Source organism: Cryptomeria japonica, chromosome 11, assembly GCF_030272615.1.
Source record: "Cryptomeria japonica chromosome 11, Sugi_1.0, whole genome shotgun sequence".
Taxonomy (NCBI): domain Eukaryota; kingdom Viridiplantae; phylum Streptophyta; class Pinopsida; order Cupressales; family Cupressaceae; genus Cryptomeria; species Cryptomeria japonica.
In genome coordinates, this window is record NC_081415.1 from 578,566,619 (window position 1) to 578,578,714 (window position 12,096).

The window sequence follows — 12,096 nt, forward strand, 5'->3', positions numbered from 1 at the left end:
AAGATTCATTATTTCAATATGAGGATCATAGGACTTTGGACCTATAGATAAATGAAACTTACATGTCATCGATTGAGTGAGGGCTAAAATTAGAACTATAACCTCCTCCTTCATTCCAACCAACTCTTTTGGTGACTAAAAACATACAACTGATCGAAATCTTTACCTACAAGAAAAATAAGATACCAGAACTAAAGCAATGTACAATTTGACATAGATATGTTGATTTTTCTCAGGATTAACTTAATTTTGAGTTTCATTATTAGATTACATAATTTGCAGGGAGAAACAGACAAAACTACTCAACTCGCAACTATTTAGGTGTGATCTTAACTCCATCTAAGAAAATACCATTTTTTTGGAAGTCGCAGTTCTCATTTTTCATAAACACATCAACCACTCTTGCCTTGCCGCTGCCATCATCCTCTTTCATAAAGAATTCACCAACAACAAACTCCATCCATCCATTCTCTCCATATTTCACAGGGGTCATATCAAATCCCCCATGACTTTCAACTGGTTTCTCTAAGTCATCCAAAAATCGAGCAGAATTTATCAAATTCCCCTCGATTGTCTGGAGAGAAAACTCAAATGGTGATTGGTAAGAGTCCATTTTACGCTGATCGATCTTAACAACAAATGTCACTGTGTACTCTGTATTCGGAGACAAGAGCGCACATTCTAACCGCTTATAAACCTTGAAAAACCACACTCCAGATTCTTTTACTTCTCCGAAACTGTATAAGAAAAAACAGACATATGAAAAACAATTAATGCCTTATTTCATAAGTATGATTGAAGGAAAAACAGTTTTTAGAAAAGAGAAAATGGCAGTGCAGATGCCTCTGTTAAACCGCTAACCTGGACTCCTCTGTTGATACCCACGGCCAATACCTATTGTCATTACCATGTGTGATGGTCAAAGAACGCGCAGACGCCTTCAAGCATATTTTGCACGTTGATTTATCCAGCCAAACGCTCTGTATAGTTCGGGAAAAAGGAAATAAATACCAGTCGATTAAACACGAGGAAAAACAAACAAGGAAGATCGGAGCGCTCATACATATTATACCTGTTTTCCCTTTTCTATCTGAATTGAATTGCAAAGGGCATCATAGATTTCTTTCATTGACGAATAGTCCTTCTGTATGACGGCCCTAGAAAGGATTTTATGGTAATTTGCAGGAAGTTTTCTCGCCCACTCAATGTCGGATGCATTAGCATAAGAATTCGCACTCTTATCGGCCTTTGATCTTGGACAGTCATTCCTCTTAATTTGGGTCGACCTCTCTTCCATGGACTTTTCGTAGACCTGTTCTCCAGACTTCTTGATGGTCTTAGGTGTGATCTTAACTCCATCTAAGAAAATACCACTTTTTTGGAAGTTGGTGTTCTCATTTTTCATAAACACATCAACCACTCTTGCTTGGCCCCTGCCATCATCTTCTTTTAGAAAGAATTCTCCCACAACAAACTCCATCCATCCATGCTCTCCATCTTTCACAGGGGTCATATTGAATACCCCATGACTTTCAACTGGTTTCTCTAAGTCATCCAAAAATCGAGCTGACTGTATCAAATTTCCCTCGGTTGTCTGGAGAGAAAACTCAAACGGCGATTGGTAAGAGTCCATTTTACTCTGATCAATCTTAACAACAAATGCCACCGTGTACTCTGTATTCGGAGACAAGAGCATACATTCTAATCGCTTATACACCTTGAAATACCACACTCCAACTGACTCTGTAAAACTACATATATAAAAAACAATTAATGCTTTATTTCATAAGTATGATTGAAGAAAAACAGTTCTTAGAAAAGAAAAAATGGCAGGGCAGCTGCCTCTGTTAAACCGCTAACCTGGAGTCCTCTGTTGATACCCACCGCCAATACTTATTGTCATTACCATGTGTGATGGTCAAAGAACGTGCAGACACCTTCATGCCTATTTTCCCCGTTGATTTATCCAGCCAAACAACCTGTATTGTTCGGAAAAGAAAAATAAATATGCTTTTACTTTTCTATCTGAATTGAATTGCGAAGGGGAAAATGGATTTCTTCCATTGACGAGCATATTGAAATAAATGTTCTAAAATAAACATGTTTAGACATGTTCAGGCGTGTAAATGTTTCCATGTTATCAATAAAGTTTAGTTTGCTATCTTTGGTTCAATTTATTGTCAAACAGTTAACTGTCAAAATAGCGAAGACTGTTAATTCTTCCTCCCCTGTAAACATGTAACTTGTTGATGAATAAACTAATTTGAATAGTTTTATAGTTCTATTTATTTTTTTACTCCGAATTCAATTTTGATATCAGAGCTAGTTGATGATGCTGCACCTGCCACAATTAAAGGACCTCCCTTGATTGTTGAGTAATGTTGATGTAGAATATGCTGTGCAACACACAGCTCTTGCTCAACTGGTTGCACATCTTTGTGTGTTCTTTTTGTCAATGAGAAGGGATTGACTTTATGCTGCAGTTAAAGGGACGTGTGGAAGTAGATATTGCTATTAAATTGTAGTCACCAAGCTTAGAGATATGGCAGTTTGGTATGTTGAGCTCGTTTAAGACTGATATCTTTGCAGGTAAATTTATCATTTTAAGAATTTTACATTATTTTGTTCACATATTCCTATTGTGAGTTGAGAAGAACAACTCTGGTTTAGAGAGGAAGTATGGTGGTTCAGTGAAACCTGCTCCCGCCTAGAAAGGTTTTTGTGAAGAATCTTGCTGCGGCTATAAGTAGCTAAAGCTGAGAGATGTAAGCGATAGTTAAATGTTCTGTCATTTTTTTCGCTAAATATAGAAAATATAGTTATTGTTGAAGAACCACAAAAGCTTGATAGTAATAGTAATTTTATTAAAGATGAGGCTGACCTATTTTAAACAAGTCAACAATTTGAGGATAGGAGAGATGCACTAGAGAATAGTTAGATGTTCAATAGTTTAAGGTGTTTGTAGATTAAAAAAAAATATATCTCAATGGGGTTGTGAGGATTAGTGTCTAATAGTTCAGAGGGAATCCGAAATCTGGAAGTTTGGTATCATACCTTTACAAGGGTGATGAGACATTTCATGTGCAAATGTTGTCCAATGATATTGGGAACTCAAATGATAGCTAGATGACTATACCTGTGGTTGGGGAGCAATTTTAAGATGTGTTAGTGATCCGAGAAATGTTTTCAAAAAACAGCTTCTGCACAATGTATTGTTTTATGTAGTTATTCAATTTATTATTGTAACATTAAGAAAAAGTTGGAATAAATGCTCCCAAATAAACATGTTCAGATCTGTAGGAGTGTCCAGATTGTTATCAAATAAGTTTAATTTACTATCTTTGATTCAATTTGTTATCAAATAACTACATTTAACTGTCAAAATGTTTAACTATATTATAAGAAAACTGTTATTTCTTCCTCACTTATTAAAATAGAGCTATTTTATAAGAAACTGTTGATTACTCCTCACCTATTAAAATATAGCTATTTTATAAGAAAACTGTCAATTCTTCCTTACAAATTAAAATATAGCTTGTTGATAAGATTTTTGTTGTTTGTTTTGTAATCCTCATTCTATTAAACACAAGGAAAAACAAACAAGGAAGATCGATGGCTCATGCATATTACCTGCTTTCCCTTTTCTATCTGAATTGAATTGCAAAGAGCAAAATATATTTCTTCCATTGACGAGTACTCCTCCTTTATGACGGCCCTAGAAAGGATTCTATGGTAATTTGGAGGAAGTTTTCTCGCCCACTCGATGTCGGATGCATTAGCATAAGGGTTCGCACTCTTAGCAGCCTTGAATCTTGGACCGTCATTCCCCATAATCTGTGCCGACTTCTCGTCCATGGACTTTTTGATAGTCTTAGGTATGATCTTGAGTCCATCTAAGAAAATGCCACTTTTCTGGAAATTGCAGTTCTCGTTTTTCATAAACACATCAACCACTCTTGCCTGGCCCCTGCCATCATCTTCTTTTAGAAAGAATTCTCCCACAACAAACTCCATCCATCCATTCTCTCCATATTTCACAGGGGTCATATCAAATCCCCCGTGACTTTCGACTGGTTTTTCTAAGTCATCCAAAAATAGAGCGGAACTTATCAAATTCCCTTCGATTGTCTGGAGAGAAAACTCAAACGGTGATTGGTAAGAGTCCATTTTACACTGATCAATCTTAACAACAAATGCCACTGTGTACTCTGTATTCGGAGACAAGAGCTTACATTCTATCCGCTTATACACCTTGAAAAACCACACTCCAACAGACTCTTTTACTTGTCCGAAACTGTATAAGGCATGAAAAAAAATTAATGCCTTATTTCATAAGTATGATTGAAGGAAAAACAGTTTTTAGAAAAGAGAAAATGCCTCTAACCTGGACTCCTCTGTTGATACCCACGGCCAAAACGTATTGTCATTACCATGTGTGATGGTTAAAGAACGAGCAGATGTCTTCAAGCTTATTTTCCCGGTCGATTGATCCAGCCAAACGATCTGTATTGTTTAGAAAAGCCCAATGAATAATAGTCGATTGTACACACAAAAAAAAAACCAGACAAGGAAGGATGGGATTGCTCATGCATAATCATATTACCTGATTCCCCTCTTCTGACTGAATTGAATTGCAAAGAACATCATTGATTTCTACCCTTCTGTGAGAGGATAGGGAGATGATACCCTTAAGTTTTGTCTCCCTGGACTTTTTGTAGACCTCTTTCCCACACTTCAGGAGAGACAAGGGTAAACCCTTACATTCAATCAAATACTTTCGAACCAGATCTTCAAATCCTTCTTCTGGATTAGGCTGTAAAAAGGCATGCTGACAGAGAAGCTTTAGGGCGTCAGATTCATCGAGTCCTTTCATTCTATAGATGGCATTGGAGGAGATACCCCACTTTGTCAGGACACCTAACACACGAGATGTAACAATAATCAAACTGCCAGATCCAAGCCGATCCTTAGCACTTGCTGGCAATAAAGCATCTAATTGATCTTCATGATATATGTCATCCAAGACGATGAGTACAGATAGAGATCTCAGGCGACTTGTCAAAATTGCTTTGCCTTCTTCTATGTTGTCAAAAATTAAGTCTTGGGTTTTGACACCAATGTCCTTCAGAAGCTTTTTCTGCTTCTTATGGATGGCACTTTTGCTTGCTGCATCCCGCACATGAAAAATGAAACTGGAGTTCTGAAACAGAGAACATTTCTGATTGTATAACTCCTTTGCCAGAGTGGTTTTACCGATTCCCTCCTCTCCGACGATCCCCACAATCTGTACGTTGCTCTTACTCTGGACAGATTGAAGGGTATATCTTTCCAATTCTTGTACCATACAGTCTAAACCCACAGGATGTTTAGCCACCTCAAACGGCACTTTCTTCATCTCCTTCAATACTTTATTTTCAATGTCCTTTAAAACCTTACCCTCATCACTAAACAATGGTCAGTAAAAGAGCAAGGATCAGAAACAATGCCAAAAATAACTTATTAAAAAATAGTTTTCATGCATGAAATGCCGGAAAAACAGGGACCAAAAAAAATGTAATTTTACTCACTAATTATTCTTAATTACGAGGCCAGAACGCGTAGAAATGTTCTCCAATGCCATTTTCCATTCTTTGAGCTTTCCTGAGGTGTATCTACCTTTCTCTTCATAATAAGAAAATGCAGAAACATAACACCCTTTTCCCTGAGCGACCCATCGCAGATCAGAAGGATCAACATGATAGAAGACTGGAATGATTTTGGTTTCAGTTTTGAGCATAAACGATAGCTCTGCCAGACACCATGGAGACCTTGCATAGTTGGCTGAAAATATCGCAATGTGAACACAGGCGCTACACATTGCTTCTTCTATTTCTGTGGGGATTACATCACCACCTTCAATGGCTTCCACATCGAGGAAGACTCGCAGCCCTGTGCGATGAAGAGTATTAAAGATGGTGGCAGCAAAAGTGTGCTTCACATCACTTCCACAGTGGTTAATGAAGACATCCCAGGGCTGTTTTGAGGAAGATGCAGATGGATATGCCGGGGAAACTCCCTCAAAAGCGTTTCCAAGCTCAGAAGATGCCATGGAATTCAATTTACAGATAGAACTGAAACAAATGGAGGCGGGCCAAAGTGAAACTCTGCAATTTAGGTTACGATGTAAAAAGTTGTTCTTATCGGTGAATAAGAGACGTCTGTGATCTGGAATCTGCTTTATTCGCATGGAGTAGGTGGGTGTGATCTGGAATCTGCTTTATTCGCATGGAGTAGGTGGGTGTGATCTGGAATCTGCTTTATTCGCATGGAGTAGGTGGGTGGGTTATCAAAGTCTTCTCTCCGTCGCCTCACACAGCTAAAGTAAATTCAGTACAAATGGGTATACCTATGTGAGGTGTAGATTCATCCACGGAATTTGTTAAATTGGAAGGCATTTACACCGTTCTGTAAACGTGACGCCCTTAGCTTTTTCCTCTCGGTAGAAATCTGGAGCCAAATCTCCAAACTAACACCATGAAGTAAGGGTGCATTAAATTTGTCCATTTCTTTTAATTTTTTTGGGGGTTTGGAGAATTTATGTTCTTGAAAAAGAAGTCATAAGATCAAATTTCTTTATTTATTCGTTTTTTCTACAACATAATGCATTTAAGTTCTAATAACCTTCCTAGTTGATAAATTTGTAGCTCATTTTATAATGTCACGACATACAATTCGACTCCGGAACTTTCATGTTGTTATTAGCGGCCTAAATTAATGTTCAAAAAAGAAACATGTCACATGGGATCTTGTTTGTAGCACAGTAAGGTGCCTCCCGCAAGGAGTACATTGTATTCCCATATTGTTATAAGCCATCTTAGAGCCACCGTGCATTATAAAAGAATCTTTCTTTCTGTATTTCTTTCTCTACAAAATATTGCACTTAAGTCCCAACAATCTTCCTAGTAGATAAATTTGTTACTTATTCTATAATTTCGTGGGATATAGTTTGGCCTAGGAATTTTCATGTTGTTATTAGCGCCCTAAGCTAATGTTCAAAAAAGAAACATGTCACATGGGATCTCGTGGGCTTGACTACATTTGGGAGACCCTCTTTTATTATTAGCAAACTAATATAATAATAAACATGTTAAGGATTTTAGAGTTGGCGTAGTAGGTTTCTAGTTAGAATTTTTAGTAGTGGTGGATTGGTAAGAATTACATTGTAAATTGCTTAACATATTATCAAATATTTATGTTTATAAATTTTATCAAGTTTTAATATTTAAATTTTTAACATATGTATATATATATATGGTCAATCTGATTGGTTAAAGACATTTGAGTCATTTTTGGGTTTTCATGTTGTTTGAAAAAATTAGGTGCTTTTCAAATAATAAAATATTAATGGTTTAATGTATTATGTACTAACAAGCGCTTTTAAAATAATAAATATTAGAGATTTAAATATTTTATGTACTAGTATAGGGTTATAAGGTACAATAGTAAATATTTTTAAATACATGTAATAACTAGCAATTGTACCTTGGTTGCAATTGCTTTTCAAATAATAAAATATTAATGGTTTAATGTATTATGTACTAACAAGCGCTTTTAAAATAATAAATATTAGAGATTTAAATATTTTATGTACTAGTATAGGGTTATAAGGTACAATAGTAAATATTTTTAAATACATGTAATAACTAGCAATTGTACCTTGGTTGCAATGGGTACGCCAAATAGGTGTGGAAGGTCAATTCAAAAAAAAATTGGTCTATTTTTTGCATACATTTATGCAATGCATGAGAAAAATCAATAGGTTATTTAACACAAATTTATCAATAGAGAAGTGATAGCTTCAAATTAATTATACATCCACTTACATGGAACCAAGCATGATTTAAACAAAAAAAAATTAATCAAGAACATAATCAAGCTCAATTACTAATATGCTCATGTTATGTTTTAAGTAAGGAGAGAGGGACATAGTGGGAGATATAGAGGGGTAAAAAGATAGAGATAGAGAGGAACATAGAGATGGAGATCGAAAAGGAGATGGAAAGAGAAAGACAGAGAGGAAAGGGATAGATATAGATGGAAGAGATAAATATATAGAGGGACAGAGGGAGACAATAAGAGAGGGATATATAGAAAGATAAAGATAGATAGAGGAAGTGATATATAGAGAAAGGGAGAGATATAGCGATAGAGAGAGATGAAAAGACAGATAAAGATAGGAGAGATGGAAGAAAGAAAAGGAGAGATAGAGCTAGAGCAATAAATAGATATAGTGGGATAGGAGGAGAATTAGAAAGAGAGATATTGTGAATTGTTGGTACTCAATTCTACAAATAATAAAGCACCAACAATTTTTCATGATAGAATTATGAAAATTGAGTATATATTGGCATTTGAATTAGGAATAGCACATGTCAATTTATTTAGCCTTATTATTATAATATGTTTTTTAGTACCATGTGGTTATAACTAATGTGTCAAGTTTTTTAAAGTATCTAAGAATGACTTCACATTCTCGTGGAGATTTTAAAACTTCTTAAGATCTTTGATGTATATAAATTTTCTTTTTCATTTTGGTCTAGAAATATATGTAAAGTTTTTTGACAAAAAAAATCACAACTACATGGAATTTTGATATTGGTTATAGAACTACTAATTTTTTTTAGAAATACCCTTTATTCTATTTTAAAGTCATGTCACAACCTAGATGCTTACAAGGGACAGGCAAGGGTTTTGGGGTTTTGGGAACTCTAGCAACTTTTTCAGAGCAGATTTTGATATATTTAATATTATTTATTTTTATCATATATTTTGATGTCCTAAGATAAGTGAATTGATAAAATTAATATTTAATATCAACGCATTTCAAATTTAAAAATGGTTTGTACAACTTTGTCAACTCTCAAGATTAGATTATGAAAACTTTGACTTTAGGAAAAAGTAATTTTACTCCAAGCATAACAAATATTTCTAATATTCATGTCATTTTAATAATGATCTCAGTTTGAGAAAAACCTTTGGCTTGTGATGAGCTTATCAAGACCTCTTCAAAATCTAAATCAAAATTGTGATTTGAACTTGAAGACTAACTTGGATTTAGATATAACTCCAACCCAGACAAAAAATAATGCTTCATTTTAAACAATATTGAATAATAAATATAAATAATAATATTCATTATTTATATGTAATAATGATATATTTTTATTTTTATTATATAATGTGCTATATTATTTTATATATCATACAATATATTATTAAATTTTGAGAACTACATCAAATTTCAAAAGTGGTTATTGAAATAATGAGAAGTTTTGTCAAATAGTCATTAATATATTTTACATTCATGTCAAAACTTAGACCCTTACAAGGGACAAACAACAATTCTAGGGGTTCCTATTGATAAACTTATAAGGCACTGAGAGGGGGGTGTGAATCAGTGCAAGCAAACACAATATGAATCTGATCACCAACTTAAACAACTTAAAACTTAACAAGCATAAGAGGAATATCACCACATAAGCTAATGCCCAATAAAACAAATTCCACATAACACGAGATTTATACGTGGAAACCCAAAAGGGAAAAACCACGGTGGGAGTTAATACCCACAAGATTCACTATCTACAGAATAGAAATCTTGACCGGTTAAGGTCTTACAAATATGCCCTGTTAGGAGTAGATCCGATTAGGAGTCACCCGAATATGGGATTTAATATGATGAGCCCTATTAGGAGATTTGACCTATTAAGATCAACCTCGCAAGAGGATTTAAGACTCTGATATAGAGCCACCCTGTTAGGGGATTTACAAATTAAGGCCTGTTAGGACCTACCCGGTTAGGGGATTTTACTACTGCAAACTATTAGGAAAACAATAGTCAATTGATCTTCATCTAACACCTTTGTGTCTAATAAGATCTGCTTCAGATCCTCAAAAATTCAACAACATATCAATATAGAGCTTCACTAATCACCGCACAATCAAATTTGCATCCTTCGCTAATGATTTCACACTTTTACATACACACACCGACTTGATACCTCATCACACTTTTTATAAACATCTCTCAGTCGGCTACAACCTTGGAACAATTTCCTAGGTTCAATGAATCTAGACATTCTTATGTTACATGCCTTACTTATGTCAGCCACCGACATAAGAAATAAAAAACAAGACAAAACCTGTGCCAGTTTACCGATTTAAGTGACTTTATCACTACTGGTTAAGTGTTCATCTAAATGCCTGCTCTGTACATCAAATCTTACTTGTCCGGTTGAATCTGCCAATGCGATCATGAACATAACACCAAATACCAATCTCCATCACTCCTATAAAACCACAACATCCAACTCTTCATCAATCGCCTATACCAATTGCATGAATGCAACTCTGTCTTTGTTTACTGGTTGAAGTCCTAATTATCGTTTCTCTGTTAAACTGTCTTTTGTACCGGTTGGCTTCCAAGACTTAGATGACTACAAAAACATTGTTGCCATCAATGACAACACAAGACTTAGTCATCAAACATGAATCTCAATCTCTTCATCACATTCACCAATCAATCATTTATCGGTTGCATATCACCAACAGTCTTTACTAGTTCAATCAAATGCCAACACCTATAGCTCTAACAACCTACCAACAAGGAGATCTTGAAGATTTTCAATACTTTGAAGTTTGATAATGATAAATTGAATATGAATAAATAATATATGAAAGTATATTATTATTATAATGATATAATTGAATATGAATATATAATAATATATTATGTAGTTGTTAACAAACACAACCATAGGAAACACATATGCAATAGTGGGATCTATTGAACACACATTGGATGTTGAGAGGGAGAAGTAAATCAACATGTACTAAAGATCATCCATCCATTAACACTTAATCATTCATTCATTACCTCATTAAACATTACAGTCAAATCGACAAAAATAAAGAAAAGAGTAGAGAATTAACCACACAAAGACAGAAAGATTTTTACGTGGAAAACCCAATGAGGGAAAAACCATAGTGATCATCAACTTACAATATTTGAAACAATTATTATAATGTTTGTTTTAGGCACACTACCAAGGAAGCTCATTGCCACCTAGACTCCTAGGTTAAGGCACACTACCCTAGGGAAAAATACAGGGACTTGTAGACTAAAGATAACCTCTTCAAGGCAAGATACAATATCACAATTATCATAACATAACAATGAAGAATATTAGGTGAACTGTTGTAGAAGAAGCATCTCAGATGCAGATAGTGCACTCCTCTTTGAAGCTGAACTCTGAATCTATCACACTAACTTGGCACACTTCATTAGTAGATATTTGCATATTATTTCTATCAAAATGACAACTACAACTTTCTAAAATGATTCATCCCTTATATATCCTTTGGAGCATCAAAAACATATATTAGGTCACATTAATAGAACCCAATAAATTAAATGAAATATGTGAAAAGGCATAGGTTAGACCTAAAACATAATACAATGTTACCAAGATAGATTGTGGATCAATCCAAATCATATTTGACTTCAACAAGATGATAGCTCATGCCTCCTAAACATGCTCCAATCCAAATAAAATAGGTTAGGATCAACCGCAATCATCAGATCATACCGAGTTAGCATCATACAACAAACTGCATATCTAAAGACTGATCCCAACACAAACTAACATCCAAAACACAATGCAAACCACCAAAAAAGATGTGCAACTCAAAGACACATATCCTCTATTCATCTCCTGAAGTAGCTAGCCATTTGGAAGTTGATGCATAAGTAGTAGATCACTGATTTGACAAATATTGTGTAAAGCTGATAGGTTATATAGTGATAGTAAGCAATAAATCATTCATAAACACACCTAAAAACCTGAAATTTTTTTATCATAGGTCCAATAACCTATCTTTATCATGTCTCCAAATCCACATAATCAATTTTGCCAATGTGGGCTATTCTTCTGTATGACCTAAAAAATATTCCTCTCTCAAATTGGTACCGAAGGATCAAACATAAATAACTTTTTCTATAGGTAATAAAATATTTTTGAAAACTTGGTAGTATACCAAGAATCCATCAGCAAACCC

The 12,096-nt window shown here is 34.7% G+C and overlaps 1 protein-coding gene across 1 annotated transcript; it reads right to left on the minus strand.

Moving 5' to 3' along the window:
* Positions 1 to 202: 202 nt before the first annotated feature.
* On the minus strand, positions 203 to 6,236 carry LOC131045614 (uncharacterized). The gene is made up of 8 exons (XM_059213941.1): positions 5,568 to 6,236; positions 4,604 to 5,444; positions 4,385 to 4,503; positions 3,631 to 4,294; positions 1,861 to 1,979; positions 1,073 to 1,751; positions 862 to 980; positions 203 to 737 (listed from the first exon to the last, which is right to left on the minus strand). The coding sequence occupies exons 1-8, from the start codon at positions 6,224 to 6,226 to the stop codon at positions 314 to 316; spliced, it is 3,624 nt and encodes a 1,207-aa protein (XP_059069924.1). The 5' UTR covers positions 6,227 to 6,236; the 3' UTR covers positions 203 to 313.
* Positions 6,237 to 12,096: the final 5,860 nt, after the last annotated feature.

What these genes read in the sequence shown, in the direction of transcription:
- LOC131045614 (XM_059213941.1), bottom strand. Translation starts at nt 6,226, where the DNA reads ATGCGAATAAAGCAGATTCCAGATCACAGACGTCTCTTATTCACCGAT. An exon ending in AGTCAGAAGAGGGGAATCAG is followed by an intron (nt 4,504 to 4,603) that starts GTAATATGATTA and finishes TAAACAATACAG; the next exon opens with ATCGTTTGGCTGGATCAATC. An exon ending in GTATCAACAGAGGAGTCCAG is followed by an intron (nt 4,295 to 4,384) that starts GTTAGAGGCATT and finishes TGCCTTATACAG; the next exon opens with TTTCGGACAAGTAAAAGAGT.